This window comes from Eleginops maclovinus, chromosome 2 (genome assembly GCF_036324505.1).
Source record: "Eleginops maclovinus isolate JMC-PN-2008 ecotype Puerto Natales chromosome 2, JC_Emac_rtc_rv5, whole genome shotgun sequence".
NCBI lineage: Eukaryota > Metazoa > Chordata > Actinopteri > Perciformes > Eleginopidae > Eleginops > Eleginops maclovinus.
In genome coordinates, this window is record NC_086350.1 from 20,505,869 (window position 1) to 20,530,353 (window position 24,485).

General features: G+C 41.6%; 2 protein-coding genes and 1 long non-coding RNA gene across 3 annotated transcripts in view; 2 read left to right on the forward strand and 1 right to left on the reverse strand.

Annotated features, from left to right (window-relative positions):
- The window catches only part of cdh13 (cadherin 13, H-cadherin (heart)), a 311,007-nt gene that overhangs the window by 54,944 nt on the left and 231,578 nt on the right, over nt 1-24,485 (reverse strand). Inside the window, exons 9-11 of the mRNA XM_063903445.1 lie at nt 21,664-21,804; nt 8,512-8,694; nt 1,226-1,479 (exon numbers count right to left, since the gene is read on the reverse strand). Coding sequence (XP_063759515.1) covers nt 1,226-1,479; nt 8,512-8,694; nt 21,664-21,804 — 578 coding nt within the window. The remainder of the gene's footprint in view (nt 1-1,225; nt 1,480-8,511; nt 8,695-21,663; nt 21,805-24,485) is intronic.
- On the forward strand, nt 1,519-7,866 carry LOC134879300 (uncharacterized). Its single transcript, XM_063905753.1, has 2 exons — nt 1,519-1,721; nt 1,905-7,866. Exon 2 carries the CDS (start codon nt 2,083-2,085, stop codon nt 7,864-7,866), a length of 5,784 nt encoding a protein of 1,927 aa, XP_063761823.1. The 5' UTR covers nt 1,519-1,721; nt 1,905-2,082.
- LOC134859225 (uncharacterized) lies at nt 8,076-8,380 on the forward strand. Its single transcript, XR_010165059.1, has 2 exons — nt 8,076-8,142; nt 8,326-8,380. It is a non-coding gene; the product is annotated as an uncharacterized LOC134859225 (long non-coding RNA).

The following is a 24,485-nucleotide window of genomic DNA, read 5'->3' on the forward strand; positions in this document are numbered from 1 at the left end:
GCGGCAAGGATAACGTTAGAAAGATGCAGATATACGACTTGGAAGATCAGTCAGAGATGCAAAGAAGGTGTCATAAACAAGGTTACCTCCATGACTATAGATAGATGAAATGTCACCAAATTCTTTGAAAAAAGGCTTTTAAGTTATCAATATAGCTTCAAAACACAAATGCAGATATCAAAATTGTTGTAAAGTCAGAAATAAAACATAAACAGACGACAGCAACTATCCTACTTTCTAACCTAGCTAGTGTGTCATATAGTTTTTTTCCATTTTTATACGGGGAGTGCTATTCAGGAGCAGATAATAAATTAATTACTAAAGACCAAAAGCTGCTCTCATCTGACCTGACTGGTGACTTTACAGTCGCCACTCGTGAAATCTTTATGGACACAGGTCTTGACTCCCATACAACCTTCAGTTAATATTCTGCCTGTTATGTAGCACTGGATACTGACATGGTGACTACGTTTTATAGCACATAAAGCAGCATCAATAACTTGAGCATAAAAGTCACAATATGGTGAATTTTATACCCCAGGCTTGTTATAATCCCCATGTGTTTACTTAACACCATTTTTTACGTGAAATATTACTCTTAGGGTGCAAAGAGAGCAATCTGATTGAGAACCAATTAGGCCTGAAAGCCAATAAATGCAATGATGAGTTTTCTATCTTGTAAAAGGTAGTGCAGCAAATGTTATGGGGCTCCCTCTGGCAGAAAAAGGAATAATTGTTATTGTAACACATAGTGAAACTAATAGCCTTCCTGTTATGATGATGTGGAATTTCAGAGAGCGCTTTTCCTGTAACATAGTTAAAGTTAATGAGCTGGCCGGCTCTGTGACTTTCGGTTGACTTGGGTGAACGGTTCGACCTTTGCCAGTAAATTGCAGATTGCTCAGGCAATATCATTCATCTGTTTACACAACAGTAGCCCTACAGGCAAAATAAAAACAATCTTGGATGGAGGGAGGCAGAAGATGGGAACCCGATGTGAGAGATAAACTTTTCTGAAAGCTCACTGACATCAAAGAACTGCTCTTCTACGCATTTGCAAAGGATACTTGATTTTGTTGCCGAACTAAACAGAGTGAAACTGAAAAGATATCAGAAAGCTCATTACGGAGCAGACAACATTCAATCGCACAACACAAACAATCTCTATCGTTTGATTTCTGGATTTCAATTAACCTCACAACGACTCAGGACCAAGGCTCCTCACCTGATGCTCTGTGTCTGTAATATATCTGGATCTGTGGCGTTGAGTGAAGCCACGAAGCTGCCCAGGGGAATGTTTTCCATCTTGTTGACTGTCAGGGGGTCGGGGAAGAAGACGGGGCCCTCGTTGATGTCCAGGACTGTGACATGGACAGTGGCAGTGGAGCTGGGGCCGTAGCCAACATCAGGAACCAGAGGGTCCTCGTTCTCCACTTTGATGAGTAGCGTGTGGAACCTTTCGGCCTCATAGTCCAAAGGCTGAATAGAGAACATCATTGTGAATGTAAGGGAATGGTAATTGTGTCGCCATTAGGGCGATATATTTTGACTTTTATTTTGACACATTGAGAAAGAATACAAACTTTTACTTTGATACAATTTCCTGTAACTTCCTTACCACTTCCTGCCTTGTCATCAGTTACTTCCCACTCAGTTCCTATCTGTTGAAAACAGTTAATACTTAAGAATTCCTGACCGTGAAAGATGCTAGAAGCAAAGTCGTAAGTAAAACTCATTGTTAAGTTAAATAATTGATAGATTAAGTTAAGTTTAAAGTTGAAAGAGAAGGTAATAATAGTCTTAAAAGATCGTTTTTATTTACATGTATTTACAAGGATATTTCATAAGACTTCATGTGAAGCTGAACTTTATGTTAAAAAATGTCAAACTTTGTTTTGTTGCAGTTTTCACTCTGCCATGTAATGCTGGAATCTTCAGTAAACAACAGTGAAATGTTAACTACGACACAGACTCCTGGTTATTGCATCAGAGTTTAACTTGTTGGATAGCTTCAGTTGTTACACTGCAGTGAAGACAACACAGTGAAAAGACTGAGAAGTTAGCATTGAATAACGAGTCAAGATGGAAACTACATCTAATAAATCAGGAAAAAGTGGAAGCAGCTTTCATTCATCTGCCTCATCAACCAATGCTTTACTTCGTGCACGAGCAAAAGCAGCAGCTACTAAAGTGCGTGCCGAATATGCTGAGCAAGAAGCCAAAGCTAGGATAGAAAAAGTGAAAAAAGAGACTGAGGCTGAAACACTAGCCATCTGCCGTGAAGCAGCAGAAGCTGAAGCCGTAGCAGCTGTCTGGGAATCAGCAGTTTCAGGAAGCAACAATTATATTGTGCTGGATGAAACAAATTCAACAGAACAAAGCAAACTTGAACGGACAAGTGAATACATCCAAACTCACTTCCATTCCACTAACTCCGTCCAACAAACAGCCATGAAGGCTAGTTCGCCACCAACTCAACCAATTACCTATGCCACTCTCAGTTATAGCCCGAACAACCCCTTTGTTTCACGCCATCAGCCGCCTGTTTTTTCATACGACAGCACAAACAATGTGGATTTTACAGACTATGACTTAGACTATGCGCCACCAGCAGCCAAAGAGTCAGTCAGCCAGAATCCATTTACCCGAGAAGGTCCGCGGGTTATTCCCAAGACTCTTACCTCGCAGATCAGTGACTTGAATATTGGAGCTCCATCCTTCAACCCCCAGCCAACAAATACTCAAAGTATGCCTGCAACTGAACACCTGGCACAATATTTAGCTCGGCGTGACCTAGTGAATACAAGTTTGTACGAGTTTGATGATAAACCTGAAAATTATCGTGCTTGGCTGTCATCATACAAAAATGCCACTCAAGGACTTGGTCTCACAGCCACTGAGGAATTGGACTTGATGACGCGATGGCTTGGAAAAGAGTCCAGCAACCAGGTGAAACGTCTCCGTGCAGTGCACATAGCAAGTCCACAAATAGCACTGGGGAAAGCTTGGGAACGTCTTCAGGAGTGTTATGCAGCCCCAGAGGTGATTGAAAAGGCCCTCTTTACCCGACTGGATGCATTTCCCAGAGTCTCAGCCAAGGAAAATCTGAAGCTACGAGAGCTAGCTGACCTGCTTATGGAAGTGCAGTGTGCTAAAGAAGATGGCTACTTACCAGGCCTGTCCTACCTGGACACGACACGCGGAATTGAACCCATAGTGACCAAGCTGCCTTATGGACTCCAGGAAAAATGGATCTCGGCCGGTTCTAAGTATAAAGAAGCAAATGGAGGACGGTTCCCACCGTTTGATTACTTCACGAAACTCATATGCTATGAGGCCAAGAAGAGAAATGACCCTAGCTTTGCCTTTTTAAATACCACCACAATGTCATCTGTCAGAGCTGAAGGTGCCTTTCCTAAAACCTTCAAGAAACCCATTGCAGTTCACAAGATCAATGTCACTCCCACAGAGTCAAATGTCTCTAGTGATCCGAGTAAGATCTGCCCAATACATGCAAAACCCCACCCACTGAAGAAGTGCAAAGCCTTCAGAGCCGAAACTCTTGATGACAGAAAGGTATTTCTGAAAGAAAACGGAATCTGCTTTAAGTGCTGTAGCTCAACCAACCATATGGCAAAGGACTGCACTACAATTGTTAAGTGTTTTGAGTGTGACAGCACCCGACATATCTCAGCTATGCACCCAGGACCAGCACCGCACCTCACGACTCCTCTGACCTCGCCACAGCATGGCGGGGAGGGAGAAGAGGTAAACGACACCAGTGAGGTTAGCGCAAGCTGCACAGCAGTATGTGGTACAGGACAAGTCGGACGGTCATGCTCCAAGATATGCCTGGCAAGAGTGTACCAGAAAGACCACCCAGAGGAAGCCATCAAGGCCTACGTCGTGTTAGACGACCAAAGCAACCGATCGTTGGCCAAGTCCAGTTTCTTTGACAAGTTTGACATCCACACTAAGCCATATCCTTACCAACTGAAAACATGTTCTGGTATAGTAGACACTTTCGGCAGAAGGGCATCAGATTTTATCGTGGAGTCCCTCAATGGAAAAGTTAGGATTCCCTTACCACCACTCACTGAGTGTAATGACTTACCTGATAATCGGTCTGAAATTCCCACACCAAATGCCGCTCTGCATCAGCCTCACCTGTCAAAGGTAGCAGAACACATCCCAAAGCTGGACCCCACTGCTGAAATCCTCCTGCTGCTAGGGAGAGACGCAATCAGAGCACACAAAGTAAGGGAACAAATAAATGGCCCCGCCAATGCACCCTTCGCACAACGCCTTGACTTAGGCTGGGTGCTGGTCGGAGAAGTCTGTCTAGGGAGCACACACAAGCCGAACGTCAGTTCCTTCCGGACGGCCATGGTCGACTGTCATCGGCCCTCACTCTTCCAGCCATGCACAAGCCTTTTGCACATTAAAGAGGAACTTCACGACAGACTGCCAGGAAACAGTGCCTTACCACCCAGAGCTAAGGAACACAGTCTGGGTCAAAATGTGTTTGACTGCACGGAACAGGACAATAAGCTAGCACCTTCAATCGAAGATGAAACTTTCCTCAAAATGATGGACAAAGACGTCTACAGAAACGATTCACACAGCTGGGTTGCTCCATTGCCGTTCAGACTACCTAGGCAACAGCTTCCCAACAACCGCGAGCAAGCACTCAAGCGGTTTGGCTCACTCCAACGCCAATTCAAAAGAAAGCCAGAAATGCAACAGCAATACGTGGAATTTATGGGTAAACTGCTGAAAAACAACCATGCTGAGGTGGCACCAGAGCTAAGAGAAGAAGAGTGCTGGTATTTACCAAGCTTTGCCGTGTATCACCCACAGAAACCCGATCAAATCAGGGTAGTGTTTGATTCAAGTGCCCAACAGTCTGGGATCTCCTTGAATAACGTGCTCTTGACTGGACCGGATCTGAACAACACCCTTCTAGGAGTGCTCATGCGGTTCCGAAAGGACAAGGTCGCTGTGATGGCAGACATTCAACAAATGTTTTACTGCTTCCTTGTGGACGAAAAGCACAGAAACTACCTGCGATTCTTATGGTTCAAGGACAACAACGTAGCCAACGAGGTCATTGACTACAGAATGAAAGTTCATGTTTTCGGGAACAGCCCATCTCCTGCAGTGTCGATCTATGGGCTCAGAAGAGCCATCAGAGATGGCGCAGAAAAATATGGAACAGACACAGTCAACTTCGTCGAACGGCACTTTTATGTTGATGACGGCCTCTGTTCTGTCCCAACTGATGCAGAGGCTATTGGGCTGCTTCATAGGACTCAAGCCTCACTTGCTGAGTCTAACTTGAGGCTCCACAAATTTGTCTCAAACAGTCAGGCTGTCTTGGAAGCCTTCCCAAGTGAGGACTGCGTACAAGCCAAAAGGGATGTAGACCTCAGTGGAGATGAGTCACCCACCCAACGCAGCTTGGGGCTCCTGTGGGAAATAGCAAGTGACACATTCACCTTCTCTGTGTCAACCGACACCAAACCATTCACCCGTCGAGGGGTTCTTTCAATGGTGAACAGTGTCTTCGACCCTTTAGGGTTTCTGGCTCCAGTTACGATCCAAGGCAGGGGCCTTCTCAGAGAGTTGAATTCTGAGACATCGGAGTGGGACACCCCATTGCCTGAAGATAAGTTAGGCAAGTGGGAAGCTTGGAGAAACTCGCTTCAAGACTTGAGGCACTTTCATATACCTAGGATGTACACAGGCATCTGCCCAGCCAAGGCTGAGCGAGTAGAACTCCACGTCTTTAGCGATGCATCTGTGAAGGCCATTGGTGCCGTAGCCTACCTGAAAGCCATCCAAGAAGACACAGTAGACGTGGGATTTGTCATGGCAAAAGCCAAACTTGCCCCTCAATCAGACCCGACCATTCCCAGACTTGAACTGTGTGCAGCAGTCTTAGCAGTGGAAATAGCTGAGCTGATTCAGGATGAACTGGATCTAAAGCTGGATGCCACAAAGTTCTACACTGATAGCAAAGTTGTCCTTGGATACATTTACAACCAGTCCAGACGGTTCTATGTGTACGTCCATAATCGGGTCCAGCGTATACGCCAGTCTACCATCCCTGAACAATGGCACTACGTGAACACCGAAGACAATCCGGCTGACCTGGCGTCGCGGTCGGTCCCAGCAGCACACCTCACAAAGACAATGTGGTTCAACGGACCAACCTTCCTGCGCAAGCCCTCTGTTCAGCCAGACCCTGCCTCAGTCATACCTCAGTCATTCAGCATAGTCTCACCAGAGTCAGATGCAGAGGTCCGTCCAGCGGTGAAGAGCTACATTACTGATCTACAAGGGAAAGTTCTCAGCACAGAGCGCTTTGAAAGGTTCTCCACATTCGACACTCTCCAACGAGCCATCGCACTCCTTATTCATATAGGGAGATCCTTCAGCACTCCGACAGGCAAGTGCAAGGGATGGCATCACTGTGACTTACCTCGTTCAGTGGATGAGCTTTCCCAAGCAAGAGAAGTCATCATCGGAGCTGTTCAGAGGAATACCTTTGTGAAGGAATTTGAAGCTCTGGAGAGAGGAAAGCAAGTTCCGTTAAGCAGCTGCCTACGCTCTCTCAACCCAGTCTTACAGGATGACCTCCTCTGCCTTGGAGGCAGACTGAAGAATGCAGATGTGTCCATTGAACAAAAGAACCCTGTCATTCTCCCAAAAGAACACCATGTGTCCTTGCTTCTCACCAGATACCACCATGCCCAAGTAAAGCATCAGGGTCGCCAGTTAACAGAAGGTGCTGTACGAGCTGCTGGGCTCTGGATCCTGGGAGGCAAGCGGCTCGTTAACTCAACTATTCACAAGTGCATCACCTGTCGCAGACTTAGAGGACGGATGCAGGAACAAAAAATGGCAGATTTGCCCACAGAACGCCTTACAACCTGCCCTCCCTTCACGTATGTGGGACTGGATGTCTTCGGACCCTGGCACGTCTCCACCAGACGCACCAGAGGGACACAACCTCAGAGCAAGTGCTGGGCCATACTATTCTGCTGCATGAGCTCCAGGGCAGTTCACATCGAGGTGATTACCTCAATGGACACCTCAAGCTGCATAAACGCATTGAGGCGTTTCTTTGCCATAAGAGGACCAGCCAAACAACTGAGGTCAGACTGCGGCACAAATTTCATTGGGGCTTGCAAAGAACTTGGGCTGAGTGCAGATCAACCAGACAGCACAGTGCAGAGGTATCTGCAACATCAAGGATGCTCCTGGGTGTTTAACCCGCCTCATGCCTCACACATGGGGGGTTCATGGGAGCGCCTCATTGGGTTAGCCCGAAGAATCCTGGATTCGACGCTCCGCGAACACAGCACTCGCCTAACTCATGATGTTCTGTGCACACTAATGGCAGAAGTGACAGCAATTCTGAACGCAAGACCACTAGTTCCAGTATCGAATGATCCCGAGAATCCATTCATCCTCACACCATCGATGCTGTTAACGCAGAAAGTGGGCGTCCCACCACCTCCAGGTGACTTCACAGGCAGAGACCTCCTCACGAAGCAGTGGAGACAAGTACAAGCATTATCCAACTTGTTCTGGAACCGTTGGAGACAAGTGTACCTGTCAACCTTACAAAGCCGCAAGAAATGGACAAGGTCCCACCAGAACCTGCAGGACGGTGACATCGTCCTCCTCAAAGACAACCAAGCTGCCCGCAACAACTGGCCTTTGGCAGTGGTCACAAAGGCTATTCCAGGAACAGATGGAAGAGTCCGTAAGGTGGAACTAAAGACAGCAAACCAAGGCCAACCAAAGACTTACCTTAGACCAGTGACGGAAACGGTTTTGCTTCTTCATAAGAACTGATGTTTCAGTTGTAGATCTTAGTTGAATGTAATGTTCATGCTAGTATAGTGACCTCACAGTGGTCACAGCGAGGAGTGTGTCGCCATTAGGGCGATATATTTTGACTTTTATTTTGACACATTGAGAAAGAATACAAACTTTTACTTTGATACAATTTCCTGCAACTTCCTTACCACTTCCTGCCTTGTCATCAGTTACTTCCCACTCAGTTCCTATCTGTTGAAAACAGTTAATACTTAAGAATTCCTGACCGTGAAAGATGCTAGAAGCAAAGTCGTAAGTAAAACTCATTGTTAAGTTAAATAATTGATAGATTAAGTTAAGTTTAAAGTTGAAAGAGAAGGTAATAATAGTCTTAAAAGATCGTTTTTATTTACATGTATTTACAAGGATATTTCATAAGACTTCATGTGAAGCTGAACTTTATGTTAAAAAATGTCAAACTTTGTTTTGTTGCAGTTTTCACTCTGCCATGTAATGCTGGAATCTTCAGTAAACAACAGTGAAATGTTAACTACGACACAGACTCCTGGTTATTGCATCAGAGTTTAACTTGTTGGATAGCTTCAGTTGTTACACTGCAGTGAAGACAACACAGTAATCATGTTATCAAATTAATGTATTGGGCAGTTGGATATATTTTACCTTGATGACAGACAGCATGCCCTCGTTGTTGTCCGGGTTGGTTTGGATTTCAAAGCTCAGTGTCGGATCTCCATTAACTATAGAGTAGATCGCTCTCCCTGCCCCCGTGTCTGGGTCATCTCTATCGTCTACTGTCAGGTTCACCACGACACCGGTCGAGCCCTCGTACACATACGCCTCAAACTGTTAGAAGAGACAGACCAAACCATTAGTGAACATGAAGAACTAAGGATACTGGAATCTATGGACCATAACAGACACATCAGACAGAAGATGACAGTATAGATAAAAGTATTTTTATTAGGTGTACATTTAGGTAACTCGTGTAATTTAAGACAAGATTTGAATAAAGAGGCAGCACAAAACAAATCTAAGTTAAAAGAAAGAAACAAGTGAATGAGAACAGGAATCGAGGCAACGGTGTCCGAATGAGTTGAAATTGTTATTGAACTCGAGAGAAAAAATTGTGCGATCCATCTGGGTACTTTCCCTTCACGTCATGGCCTCGCCCCTTTTTGGGTGAAAACTTTCACTGTTATTTGACTGGCAGTAAATACAAACTCTTTTCAACTAATTTTTCCAAAATGACATGTAAATATTTAAAATACCGTGCTTTTTATTACCTAAAATAAGCTGGGCAGACAGGCAACACTTACATAACATGAACATGTATTGGTCTGACCGGGTCCCATTGATTGTGCTTTTTTTCATCTCTGTGGATGACCTGAAGCCACATGTCATTTTTTGTAGGTTAAGTATAGAAAATCAAAACTTTAAATTATTTTTGCAGCAGCTTTAATGCATGATAAAACAATGTTTTCCACTTGGCAGCATTTCTTTGTTTACACTGGAAAGTGGGCAGTCCGTAATTTCGCCAGACCGTGCCGTATTGCTGCTCTCATCTATGCCCTTGCAAAAGAATTAACACATATGGCGGAAGTGGAGGGAATAAGCTGAGATAAACGACCAATGCCAGTCTCACGCCGTCAGTCCTCATCTGGTGAGTCTCAATAACTAACTGAATGTATGGACAAACAGCCCACATGACTATTAGTGTGCTCCATTGTGTATTCTTTCCACTGCATCTCGTTTATCTCATTATTTATCTAGTGTCAATCACTGCCCACATCTCTGCTCATGTTGGCAGCGGGCCTCAATCAGATTCCTATCCATGCCTTTTGCCAGCAAGGCTCTCACTAAAGACTACATCCTAAACAGGGGTACCTTAAAGAAGCTCCATACAGGCAGAAGCAATTCTGTGTGTGTGTGTACGTGTGTGTGTGGCAGAACCATTATGGTGTCAGAGCTTACAGTGTAATCTTTCAGACACAGAACACTCTGTTTAAGGATAGCGCTGGTCCAGCCTAGATTACTGCATCTCCTGTCAGCCCAAGGTATTGTTGTTTCACAGATTACCCTCTTACCGCCTTACACAGCCTGGCTCCATGCATTTATCCGAAGAGACACACACATTGATTTCTACTCTTTCCTTTCTTTTCTCCCTTTTTTATTCATCCAAAGCTTGTTTAAAAAAAAACATTCAACCACTTGCAGTCATTTAGGGCACAGAAACATAATGTTCTTTAAAGAAAAAGGTTGTGTTTGTGCCCACACAAGCATTGTTGGCCCTTTTGTCCTGCAATCCTGGCATTGTGGTACAAAAGCATCATGTGAAAATTAGGAGGCTGTTGGAAACATAAAAAAAGCCCAGTGCATTTCTTAAACAATTGGAATGTACTGCCTTGCCAGAACTCTGAAGCAGTAAAATACATTTTACAAACATTACCTACCTACTGAATGTACTCAACATCACAAGCACTTTGACCAGAGACAGATGCACTTCATTGGCATTGCTATGCTCATCCTCCTCCTCTAGACTCTCCTTCCCTCGCAAAAACACAAATATAGTACCAAGACACATGTGGTCAGATTGGGTTTAATCATGTGGGGCAGTCATACGGTTGGAGAAAGTGCTGTATTCTGTGTGATGTGGCCACTGGGCTCCTGCCCTGCAGCTGATAAGGCCCCAATTCCACCTGGAGCACAAAGCAAGCAGTCACCTGAAATACTAGAAGGAAATGACTAACTACGACGCAGAGCTCCTAGACTGAAATGACTTAAACACATTAAGAGGAAGAGGGGAGAGATGGCCAAAGAAGGGAATGAAAAGGACTGCCTTCAAGTTTGCTTTTATCTAAGTGTGGAAATGCGTGTGGGGGTTTGTTTGTGTGTTTTTGTGTTGGCTGTTTCCTATCTGAGACTCAGAGACGTAGACAGAGAGCCAATTACAGTAGTGGCTCTTTGTGTGCTACAGTCTCAAAAAAAGATGACCAGGGCAAGGCACGCCAAGAGGTAAAAACAGTATCAGACAGACAGACAGACAGACAGACAGACAGACAGACAGACAGACACCCTGACACACAGACAGACGCATGCACGCGCACACACACACACACACACACACACACACACACACACACACACACACACACACACACACACACACTGCAGCCATAAATCACAGAGCCCCCCACTTTAGACATTTAAGATTTCAAGGAGTAAAACTACAGTGTGTCATTGATTTTCTGTTTCCCATCTCCTCTTAAGCCTCACTTTTTCAATAATCTGTCCCATAAATCTTCAAGGTAATGTCATGCTGCCAGAATATAATTGGGTGATGGTCCTCTGAGGCACAACAACTTAAAGGAAGAAAAGATAAATAAATGGATAATGTCAAGTTTCAGTTGACAGTTTCGGCACTGTCATTTTTGTTTCCGCTTTTAATACCAATCATTGATGGCGGCTCTTGTTTGTTTGTTTTCTCATATGTCTGTTACATGTTGTGTGTGAACTAACATGACTTCTATGTAAGTTCACACATAGAGCACACAATGCTTCAGCAACGGTGTGCTAACAAATATCTCTGTTCTTAAAACTAAATGCTTTTAAAAGACATTTTGTTGTTTAAAAAATAAAGTGAAATTATTTCGGTCTATTTTTTTGATTGTGTTTCAGAGCATCCATTCTTTGCCAGAATTTCATTTTTGTTTTACATATGTCTTGTACAAAAAGACTAGACTGAATTACCAATGATTTGACATAGGAAACAGCGAATACAAACCTTATCACAAAACCGACAAAAAAATATTGATGTTTTGATACTGTTCAGATCTCAATGGAAAACAGCAGGTCCATTCTTGAAGGCACAACAAGAACAATTTTCCTAAAAAACACCAATCTCCATACTTTAAACTCAATCCTCATTTTTGACATACCACGTGTGGATGTCTGTATCTGTTAAAACTCTGCAGCCCACTGCCTGGGTTTTATCTTTTTCATTTTGCTGTGTTTAGGATGTCTCTGGGTGTTTCTCTGCCCCTCGCTCTGCCTCCAGCTGTCACTCATCTGCCTTTTCTCCCCGAGGCTCAGTTCTGCCCTGGATGACACTGTAATCGGTGTCGTCTAAAACTGAATCCACTCAATTCACCTGTCTAGACAAAAGTATTATGACCAATAGCTATCAAGACAGAAGATCGCTATACTTGCGCCGCAGCCAACTTTGAATGTTGTGTTTGTAAACCAAAACGGATAAATCCTTCTCGTTCTACATGGATCACATACGTTTTTGCATACAAAAAAGTATGTGATCCATATCCATGGTCGAATATATGACGCATTTTATACTGTCTGTAATATTTAAATAGTATACAGCTGACCTTTTTGATCTGCCTCAAACATAAGATTGCATTCATATTAATCCATATCTGTAACCTCACAGGTCAAATAGCTAGGGTTTTACACAACTATATTAATCAGCTAATAGGAAGTCAGAGTCCCACCTCCTCACCTCTCTTTGAAAAGGCGAGGTGAGGAGGTGAGATGAGGAGGTGCTGATTGTTGATCTTGAAAAGATCCTGATGAGTTTTAATGAGAAACAGATAAACAACTCAACGGCAGAATCCAGTCATTGTAAAAATGTGTTTAACAGTTGAGTTATTGCCAAGTGATCTGCTTAGAATTAAAGCTTATCATCGCAATTATTATATGAATAATAGAACAATGGGATAAGACAAGAAAGGCACAGCAATTACCTCATATTGTCTGACTGCTTGTGTGTCATTACTGTTGATTAAGATTATTACTGGTAGTTAGTGCTGTTTTACCAGCCTGGTCCCAACAACAAAGCTGATCTGTCAATTCAATTATAATAGAAACTTTAGATGCTTGCAGCAATACTGTGTGAAAACAGTCAAGGCCTAGTTTAAATGAAATTCACATGTATATGTAATGGGTGCGTAGCAAGAGAGAGACAAAAAAAGAGAGTGGCGGTGGATACCATGAGCAGAAAGGTATTGGTGAAGGAAGGAGAAGAGAAATAAGCAGTTCATTTGTAAAGACAAATTGGTTAGACCGATATTGAGCATCAAAACCTTGAGGCAAAAAGGTTTGCCCTGTGTTTCCAGACAGGTCTTCCCGGATTAAGTTTCAGGGTTACCAATGTTGGTCACAGCAAGGCTTTAAATGATCTCAATATGGTTAGGATGGATTTTAAAAATGTATTTGTATTTCTTTTTCAGTTACTTTTTTAGTTTAACTTACAATCGTAATTTCTTCTGTTTTTCACCATTAATCATCGGGTTTCTTTGGGAGTTTTTCCTTGTACGGGTGTTGTATTCTGTACAAACTCTATTGCCACCTGACATTTTTGTGTGTATGTTTTATATGTTGACTGTATTCTTTGTTGGGTTGCTCATACTATAGAGTGATGTTTTGCTTGTGTATAATGAAATGTGCTCCAGTGAAAAAGAAACAAAAGCATTCGGAATCACAATCTTCCCATATCGTTCAGCCCTACTCAGAACCCAAGGTAGTAAACATCTGCAAACTAAATCACAACAGCAGGTGGATTTCTCTAAACATCACATACCACAACAAAACCTTCATGTCAACACTGTCAATAACATTGAATGTATCGTTTCAACAGATGTGGGTGCAAAGAAAGAGGGGAAGTCTGGCAAAAGCACCGAAAGAATGTAAAGCCTCTCGAAAAGTATACACATCTGTCAGCTTTACCGAGTAACACTAAATGCTCTCTGGCTCATTAACGCTACTGTGGAAATTGCCTCATATTTCTTATACAGGCTTTTAATTTGTCTTTCAATGCCAGCTGGCAGTGTTTGCTCGATTCAAACCACTGACCAAAACCTTTATCCTCTAGTATGACTGGTGTGTGTAAAATGTATGGCCAATGCAAGTATAAACAAAGAAAACAGGAAGAAAGACAGAGAGAAATATGAGTCTAACTTTAAGAGCGAGTAAAAAATATGTTGTTTTGACTGTGATACTGAATGCTATAAACCATCATATTTATCATGCTCACTTTTGCATCTTGTCTCCCTCTCACAGAAACACACCCACGTTTCCACAGTCGGACATATGCTCACCATTTTCATATAAATGCACAGCACCGTACACACAAGCAGAGTTGAATGGCGATCAACTTATTTTATTCCTGGATGTCTGTCAGATTGTGATATGAATACAGATGGCAGTTAGGGCTGCACTGACAGGCAGGCAGAAAGACAGCTGAGCAGCTTTTTCGTTTGTCCTAATGGAAAGCACTTTGTGACATGTCCTCTCTGCCTCAAAGATTTTTTCTCTGAAAGGGAACAAGCATAACAGTGGCCCATCACATTAGACCTCCTGAGACAAAACTATTTTGCCTCAGAGTAGCATTTGCTCCATCTCCACGTCAAATCCAAGAAACATTTCTGAATATCTTTATTTGTTACCTCCATTGAGGATCTTTCTCAATCATTTCAGTCCGGTTAATTCTTTTATTTGTTGGATTACAGAAATACTACTGGCCCAATTTTCATGAATTTTCATTGGCCAAGGTGAAGAAAGGGAGAATCCATAACATTTGGGAGAGGATCCAAATGATGGGGCAGTTTCATGCATTATCCGCACTTATGGAAACGGCTTTGACGGGGGTCTGCACTTTCAGAGTTCCGTTCAAGTCCATCACTTCTTATTCAAAACTTTCTTTTGATCCTTCCTAGGTAGTTCTTAGAAAGCAGTGTAAGCTGTCTACTGTAAGTGGATAAATCCAACCACACTGTCTGGAAAAGAAATGATGGACTACTCTGAAAATGATGCAGAACCTTGAACATAACATCTACTTATATGTGCGAAAGCCTTTCAACGTTGCACAATGGAGCCATGAGCTAATTTAGTATGTCTGCGCCACTTTTTAATAAAACAATACTGAGATAAGCAAAGTGAAATGGAGAAAAAATGTCCCCCGATTTAAACATGAAGCATGTACATTTCCAATCACTTCCACTTACTTATTTTCTGCTTTCATAAGCAGCTTAACTGTCAGCAGAACGACGTGTAAACAGAGAGTAAATCTCTAATAAGGCACCTTTTTCATTATACCACCATGAAGATGAAATGAAACCAGAAGCACATGATCACTTATCTTCCTACACAATCCTATACAGTATACTGTGTCTGTGTGATGGACTGGCAACTTACCTCTCTGTCTAACCCCTTCCCCAGCTCGCTTTTTACCCTTCCCCTTAGCTTTAATCCTGCATACAGTAAGTGTGCATGGAGAGTTAATGAGCTTACCTGTGTCTTTATTAAATTTTGAACAGCTTCTGCTCAGGCTGCTTCTAAAGATAGCTTTCAAATGAATATGATATTCAGCAAAGCAGCTTTTCTACCTTTGCAGAACATGACAGCCTTCCCATTTGTCAATGCAGCTGAATGTTCACTGAATATAGGCACACAGTGTATCAAATAACCAGGTCCTTGAAAAACATCCAGAGCCAAATGTTACAGCTGATGCATTACATCGGACGTCGTCAGAAAATCCCTTTTTTGAGGGTCAGACTGAAAACTGCCTGCAGGAGTGTTGAACCTTTCCAAAACCAACAATCTGACAGTATGCTCCTACTTTCTAAAGGCTGTGTTCAATAATAATAGGAAACAGACAACCTGTGTCTTTTGAACCAACGCCTTTCCACTGTAAGCCTTAACACTTCCAACAAAACCCAATGACCTCCATCTAACTGAAGCTCTTATCCAAGGTCCAATTTGTAAGAACTATTCCTTCCTTGCTGCTAAACTGGCAACTGTTATTTCCCTGCATCAAAAGGGGTATATTCTACGAGCATAATGTCACTATATCCAGTAAAAATATCAAACTGTATAACATTAAGGAAGATTGTCTAAATAACCAGGGTATGTGTTACCTGAGGAGACCTGGGACTACGCACTGTTAATTGAATGGCACGTCTACATTGGGTACACGCCTGACAGTTGAAAGTCTAGAAAGGCCAGACTATCTAAAATGTAATCTAATCAAAAGTGAATGATGTCTGCACTGCCAGACTTACCTCACATGTTCAATAAAGGCTCAAAATAGTATCAGGCTGATGCGTTGTATTGTTTTACAACCTAAGCTGAGACAGCCATCTTTGGGGATTGGGGTAACAATATATCTTTGGTACAACCATCTCTTATGTTTGGGTGAGAGTCGTGGTTGGTCTGGTCCCATAACGAGAGCACATAGTCAGAATAAAATTAAGCAAAATGCAATTCCGAAATTGGTCATATTGAAGTAATGTTTGTATGTTTGTTTCTTCTTTTGGTTTCTTTCCTCCAATACATATTTTCACAATATGCTACTTCATACTGTTATGCCACTACATTTATTTTAGATATTAAGTTACTAGCCTCTTTGCAGATTTAGGTTATTATAACAAAATATAAATCAACTTATTAGTACATTATCATGTTATTATAGGTCAAGCTAAACAGTAGTGTATGACGTCATTAAAATAAACCTCACCTCTTCCAGGTGCAACATTAAAGTGATGAACACATTAATGCACTGTTAAAATGATGATTAGAATATTAAAACACATGGCCCTTTTTGCATAAAGAGTACTTTTACTTTTGGTTCTTAAAGAGTGAGTATACTTTTTTATTTTGAAAGCAGATCTTTTACTTGGACCTGAGTATTTTTAAACTGGCATTTCTACTTTTACTCAAGTTAAAGATCCTTAGTACTTCTTTCAACTCCGAGCATTATACATGCAGCATTGGTTGGGGTGGGATCATTGATGTAGGGGAGGGAGAAGAAAAACTAAAGAATACGTAAAATAGAACATTCTGAAAAGCTTGCATCCTTACTGAACAACGCCATTGAGGGTTAGTTTAAAGACAGGCCTTCCGATTTCAAACACTCACCTTCTCTGAGCAAACGTCCCTATTTAGGGACAGCAAGCTTGATGCTATTTCAAGTAATCTTTCAAACATATTCCTCATGCTTCTATACACTTTATTTTAGAGACTGTGAGGGTGTCAAGTGGCACAACACCATTCACTCCCTCTGAATAAAAGTACATGATGATACTGTACGCTTCATGGACTACCTGTTCTATGCAGCATAACAGCTTGACATGAAGTAATTCAAATGACCTTATATGCACATTTGTCAAAACCAGCTGATGAAATAACTTAGCTAATGCAGAAAGAAATATAATCTCAAATGTAGACCAGAAGCACTTCAGCAGGGTTCTTTTTCTCTCTAAATTAGATTTTTTTTAATCTAGAGAAATAGTAAGAGCTCATATTGCAAAAGTTTCAAGGACATCATCTAATCTCACTCTAACCTGATGCTTTCATTTATCCGTCAAATAACACATGCACTTATGCACACACACACTTGGCAAATTGTACCTTCGTCCTTCTTGGGTAATGTGCCCATAACATAGAGTGCACAAACCCTTTCCTCTTTGTGACAGAGATTGCTGGCCAGCTATGCCGCCGTATCACCCAGGGTAAGCACGGCGTGTATCTCAGAGCAAGTGAAGCAATCATGCAAGGCCCGGACTAATCCGTGACACCCGTTAGCCATCCCCAGAGACAGACCGGCACTGACAGGGCCCTGCTGCCCGGTGCCTCGCGCTACACCCATCACTGCTAACGTCTTTATCAGCAGGACAGATGGATTGCAAGCAAGCATATTCTCCTGGTCATCATAGAGGAGGGAGGGGGAGGAACAAAAAAAGAGAGACGAAGAGGAAACAGACAGAAAGACAGCCAGGCACAGGACTAAGAGCGCAAAATTGAATGAGGAAAAAAAAAAACTACAGAGACAGGCTGTCAGAGAGGTTGAGTGACAGCAGTGATAAGGTACATCATGGTCTTGTTATGAGAAGCTGGGGGAAATAGGCCCGGACAGACATGACGTTGAATTAGCAGAGCCAGAGAGGAGAGGAGAGCAGTGCAAAGGAAGAAAATGAAGGATCAGTATATTAGAGGATAGGTGATATAATTGAGAAGGAAAAGAGGTAACGTGAAGGGGGAAAAGGGGCTAGGTGGGGGGAGGAAAAAGGGTATTCCAGCCTCTGAGTATCAACTGATCCACAAGTCTACAGAAGTTCCTTTTACAGTGTGGCCACGTAACACTATAAGACAACATTATATGAAATTCAACACAGCACAAATACCCACAGTGTGCCTAAACCTTAGAATACACACATGGAGATAATATAACCCCAGTTTTGATTGGCAGATAGAATTCCTCAGGAGACATATTCATATTTGCAACAGGAGCACACATATCTGGCCTTTCGCACATTGGAGCTACCGAGGGATTCCATATGATTTTTTCCACCTCCTCATAAAACAGGATTAAACCCTAGCTATAAAAATTAATCAGGTCAGGGCCCAATCCACTATTCAGAAGCAAAATGTAATAAAAAAAAGATACCTTAGCTTATGATGTTAATAATGATGACAGATTACACCAAATCATCCATCCTAACAAAGAAGTTTGTAAGGAGAATAGAAACTTCAGACTGGCATGCTGTTAAGCTAATTTGAATGTCTTTAATTACAGGTTTTAAGAATTCTCTATACAGTATGTTGTCAATATCAGTGAATATCAGTGAGGGTGGTACTGTATTGCAACAATCAGCATACCATAATTATTCAGTAAAAGAATACCTCATTAAGTATATCATTATGTTATTTTGTTGTGCATAATGGCTGCTGGTCACAAAGATTTATGGATCCTTACACAAAAAGTACATTTCAGTAAATGTTTGTTCTGATTGGTTAACTGGCCACCTCTGTTGTGATGGATCAACCACTTAGAGATGTATCGCCCCCTTAGCCTATCAAGTACCATGTGTTGGAGCGCTAGCCAATAGAAACCCAAGTGATACATACTGATGTCACTATGTTAAGAAAGAAAACAAGGAGTCCATTGTCCAACCTTGTGATTTTAGCCTCAGCAGACCATTTACATGACCAAACAACCTCTATAACACACTACAGGAAAGGGAAAATCCCCCAAAATTACAATAGGACCCCTTGTTGCAAAATAGTGAACAAAGCTACGTTCATGGCTGTTGTCCGTGCCCTGTGTGGGTGTCAACATACTGCTGTGGATCTACAATACAAGAACAATCTGGAACAACGTTTCCAATAAAACAAGAAAATGAGAAATCAGTGAACACACTTGAATTATTTTTCTTTGTTTACGATGTTTGAGAAGAAACACAGCTAATGAAAGCAAAACTTTACTCAGGAGGTGATCATTATTCATTCTTCAAAGCACAACACTGTTGCTCAGTTGTTTTTATAATTATTTTACATTAAGTGTAACGTCAACAACTTCAATGCGGAAAGATGAATTAGGGACAAAGAGGAGAGCAGATCTGGGCTGATCTGAGTACGCAACAGTGGAGTGGTGGTCTAAGGCAAAGACTTCACAAGCTATGAATATCTGTCTCTGTGCAAAGAGCTGTGCTAGATAGGTCTGAGGAACAACTGAGGTGCGCTACGTGGGGATTATGTTTGCTGAATTCAAACAAAATGTCAACTTGAAAAAAAAACAGGAAGACTGGATTTAATGAATAATAACAGGAAGAAAACCATCTCCTGTATATTTGTTTGCTCGGTTTGTTCTTTCCTCGTGCATCTCTGTTGGAATCCTTTCACTCATCCTCCTCTATCTTATTCTGCTAGAGTTCTGCACAAAAGCTCAAAGCTCACAAGTTGTCTGCAGGAGGTGATGTCTTCAAAAAAAAGACAACACACGATTCTCTGGGGTAGGGGCTTTTGAAAAGTTCTTTGTAAATACATTAATATTTTGTTGAATAATTGATGTGGTGAAAGCTTGAGAGCCTGCTGACACAAACCCAGAGCACTCGGAGACACACTCACGACATGATGGCGGTCATCTGGGAGGTCAGAGATGATTCATGGGCTGGTGGGGAGCGGTCAGGGAGAGTGTAGGGTAGAGGATTTACACAGAGAGCTTAACGCCTTCAAACACTTGTTTTTTAAAAGCTCCATTTCTCCACGCCGATAAACGGATCTCTTCCCAGTGAGAAATGAGAACATTAACTAGGACACGGACATGGTGCACTCTGCGCGGCCCTGCCGAAACCTTCTGAGCTGTGACATTTCACATCTGAGCTGCGTTCCTTACAAGCTCCCCTGACACCCCAATGCATCATGGGATGCCTGTAGGGGAGGTTTTGGTTGGGGTAATGTGTGATGTATCTCAAAACATGACAACAACTGGGGGCGTTTCCATTAAGAACAACACAAGTCAGTGTTACAACTGCACCTAGAGGCGCATGGAGGTTATTTTTCTACTGGACCTCATTTTTTTTCTTCTGTTACCTCCAGAGGTCAAAAGAAAACAGTCATTGGATCGAATTGTGACAAATATATCACAAGGTGGCACAAATGACAGCTGCGATTGTGTGCTTTTTTAAAATGCGTACATGTTGGTTTTATTTTATAGCGTGACTGCCAGGCAGCGGTTTAGTCTTCTAGCTTTACATTAATGCCTTGAGGCAATGCTGACTAAACAAACCATCCCCGAACCACTACTCCCACTCCTGCTCAAAGATCCCCTTATCTTTCCTCTGCACCCATTAAACCCAGTGATGTGCTATTACAAGTCAAATATGTTGTTTGCCTACCTTGTGATCTGTGCTGGACATTTTCTGAGCTTTACCTTTAGAAAACAAGGAGAGGAATATGTTTTGCTAGAAAGGTCAAGCGTTACGAGTTAAATCATTTGTGAGTGGGTGAATGTGTGGCAGCAACTGAGCGTGGTTTGGGTGACCTTCTGCTACCATTTCAGTTTGTATTGGTGTATAGTAATGCAATATCTAAAGTTCCTCTGTTTTTACCTAATGTCCTGATAAATTCAGAATGAAGTGAACGGCACTAATTCCCTCTTGTACTACAACAGAGCCACATTACATCCAAACATCTGACTCTCTATACAACACAAACACTGCCCATAGTCACTTATTAATACCAATTGCATCTACTTTGCTGTTGTTGTGACAAATCATAACCTTCTTTTATAAAAACGGAACACTTCCTAAAAAGTATGAACTTGAAATGAACACAATCTCTCGTGTTTAAAAAAAACCCTGATATGTTTTGGTTATTTGAGTTGGCTCTTTGATGCAGAGATTTTTGTCTCAGTAAGATTGAACAAATAACAAAAAAGACAGAAAACGGTCCGCATTCAACACCGTAAGACTTTGTTCTCGGAAATTGGCTGTTTGTTCTTTTGTACCTGAAGTTAATAACCTGGCCTGCCAGTCAGCTATTTTTTTAAAACTTATATTGCAAGTTTTTCTGTTGTTTGAGAGGAATGATCATGGTATCTGTTGGGGTATTGATCTTAATGTAACGGTGCCTCCAAGGACCAAGGATAGTGCACAATTTGAGTGGACCAAAGAAATGTGCTTGTTTTCTGCACACAACAGCCACTATAATGTTATGCTCTCTTAGTATTCTTTTAAAAGCTAGTAGTAACCCCAACCCAACTGATTAACAAACACAGAGCTCACCACATGCCTCAGTAATAAAAAAATGTAAGAAAGCCATTCCTCTACTAGGTGACCTTGTTTTATACTCACTATCGACCAGATTTGCCCTTTCGATGTGACCTCTGTCTTTGAATAAATGAAGTTTATCCATCAGCTCTCACTCACCCTGACCTCTGACCTGGCTAAACAGACCAAAAATGAAACAAACCCAAAATGAAACATAGAGACTCCACAGCTCAAAAGAAGGAGGGATGAGCATTCTTACCAGCGTATGTGTGAACTCAGGGGCATGGTCGTTCTTGTCAGTAATGGTGATGGTTGCCGTGGCTGTTCCTGTTAGTCCCACCTCACTTCCTGCCATGTCCTTGGCCACAATCTCTAACTCATATGTTGTGGTTGGCAGTGTCTGGAAAATAAACACACAGTGATTTAGGGTTAAACACAGCGAAGAATTACCTAGATTTGAACATGACAGAATATTAACTGAAGAAAAAGTAAATCAAGAAAGTGTTCATGGAGTTAAAGAAATAAGGAGAATAATGGAAAAAGGAAAACTTTAGAGGAAAAAGAGGCAGTGCAATTACTGGCAGAATAAAAAAGACCAAATTAAGGTCGTGCATTTATAATTTCTGCATCAGGAAGGAGGCGCACACACGCATACACACAGTTTTGAGGTGATAATCTTCAGATAATCTATTTAAGAGTTGAATCATTAGTAAAAAAAGTGATTAAATTAATCCACCTTAAGCACAAGCTAACACTTATCACCATGTTTTACATTACTGTAAGAGCCTTTGACAAAGCTTGAAAGCTCTTTTAATAGCCCACTAGAGGCTTGCATCTAGCATCAAATTGACTGGATAAGGGCTAAAAAAAAGAAGACATCATCATGCAAATATGCACCCTCATGCTCACATAGCAGTGTTAAAACCTCCAGTAAACACTCTTGACATCTCTAGGGAAAAGGTCAGGAAACCACATTTTGAAATTCATACCTAAAAGAGAGATAAAAAGGTCCCTAAAGTTATGCGGTACAGGATCAAAGTATAAGCATACATTGCACGATTTATTCTCATCCATTTTAAACATTCCCGTGCGGCTTAGGGCGGATTTTCACACACAGTTTCCACTATGCTTTGGGGCATTAAAGATCAAGAGTTTCAGGCCTTGCATGAAAAGACAAACTATTTTCCTCTGCTTAAAAATCATAGCGATCACTCAGGGACTAAGAGACTCTTTTGCCTTTGAATCTTAACACCTATTTTCAGTCTTTTTTGTTGTTCAAAATGAAGGAAATACGATTAAATAATACTGAACCCAAATGATCCAGGCTTACAACATAAATTAAGTATAATTATGCTATTTCCTACATAAGCCAGGGAGCAGGATCTGCACTTGTTTACAACGTAGCTTTCCTGAAGCCCAAATTAGATATGTAATTCATTTACCGGCCTGCCAGCATCTGTAATCTATACTACAATTGGAAAAATATTGCTCATACATACAGCGAGGGGGAAGGTATTTATAATGATCATAGCAGGGATAATCATGTGTTGCCATAATTCATGCCTAATAGAAATGTAGACTGTGGCGTGTAAATAACAGGAGGCAGGGGCTGGTAAAAGCAACATTTATTTATCCGCTGCAGTATTTTCTCCCTACTGGGGGTGTTTACTGTCACATGCTTAATAAACTTCATCCATCTGTTTCACTGAAAATGCTGCTGGAGTTCTCTTGTGCATTTGAGATTCACCTCTGAATGCATGTATACTCTTTTTATCATCTCATGATGCAAACATCGGAGGAATGCAAATCAAAAATGCAGGTTTGCCATTTTAAATGAAATGCAACAAGCCTGAAAAATCTAATAATTACAAAATCTTATTCCACATTAAATATAACAATAGGAATTCAGTCATTTTGCTCCTAGTTTCTCTTATGTTTGACAGACAGGCTTTATAAAAGCCCCTTGTTTCACACTAACAAGCCTATAGGAAGCCATTTATGGGCCATCTGATGACCAGTAAGGCACTGTTCCAGCTGAGCCTATTTTACAGCGTAATTACATTACACAAGCATTCTTAGCTAGATAAAGATTCCAATCTTTTACAGCATTTCACAAGTTGATTTAAGCAGTGGCAATAGTTATAAAATAGTCCTATCAATGTATCATTTGTGTTTTCTTGTTTGTTTATATGCTTCCAACCATGCCATGTTCTGTTTTGCAATGTAAAACAGTTGATACTTGTTTAAATATCTTGTTCACTTGTATTTATACTAGCATTCACTGAACAAGCTCTGGCTCAATCACCAATGTGTTTACTTCATTCTCTCTGAGTCATCATGCCACTGATATTCATATTCTTGAAAAGTCAATCTGATTATTGTTGATGATATTGTTTACTGACAAAGAGCTCCCTGACCCAACATCCCCTCACGTTGTACACATCCCCTGTTCTGCATTGTAAGTGTCAAACTGAACAGAAGTGTCAGTTGTCAGCGTGTGTGTGTGTTATCATGGATAGAGCTCTAATCAATTTCATCTGAGGCAGGCAGGGGAAGATCAAACGATCAATGGGTAGACACCTTGAGGCTCCTTTTAATTATCCTATCACCTAGAAGTTTGACACAGTGATTAACTATTCATTGAACAGACATATTGAGGTCAGAACACTTAGGGTCAGAAACTCCCATTAGAAAACAGAAAAGAGCTGAACAGTGATTGCCAACTTCTTCAATGTCTCCAGAAGTGAAATTTCACCCCATTGTGGTTTCAGGAAATACTTGTATTAAGACTTTTAGCATTGATTGGTCACTTCATTAGGGCAAATAATCAAAATCCTTTATTCACAAAATGAATGGGATTTTAACCCTGAAAACTCACTATTCACTTGGAAATAGGGTGACGTCTGAACACCATTTACATAATGTAGAACTCAGTATGCCAGGGAACAAGCTTCAAAAACAGGAACCCATTTGAATGCTCTTAACTGTCTGTTTTATTTACAAGCTACTTTTTATACAAAAGCAATGACCGGCCGAGAGGTTTGTGTAGCCTCCTGTCGTAAACTCCATCCATTCGAGCAG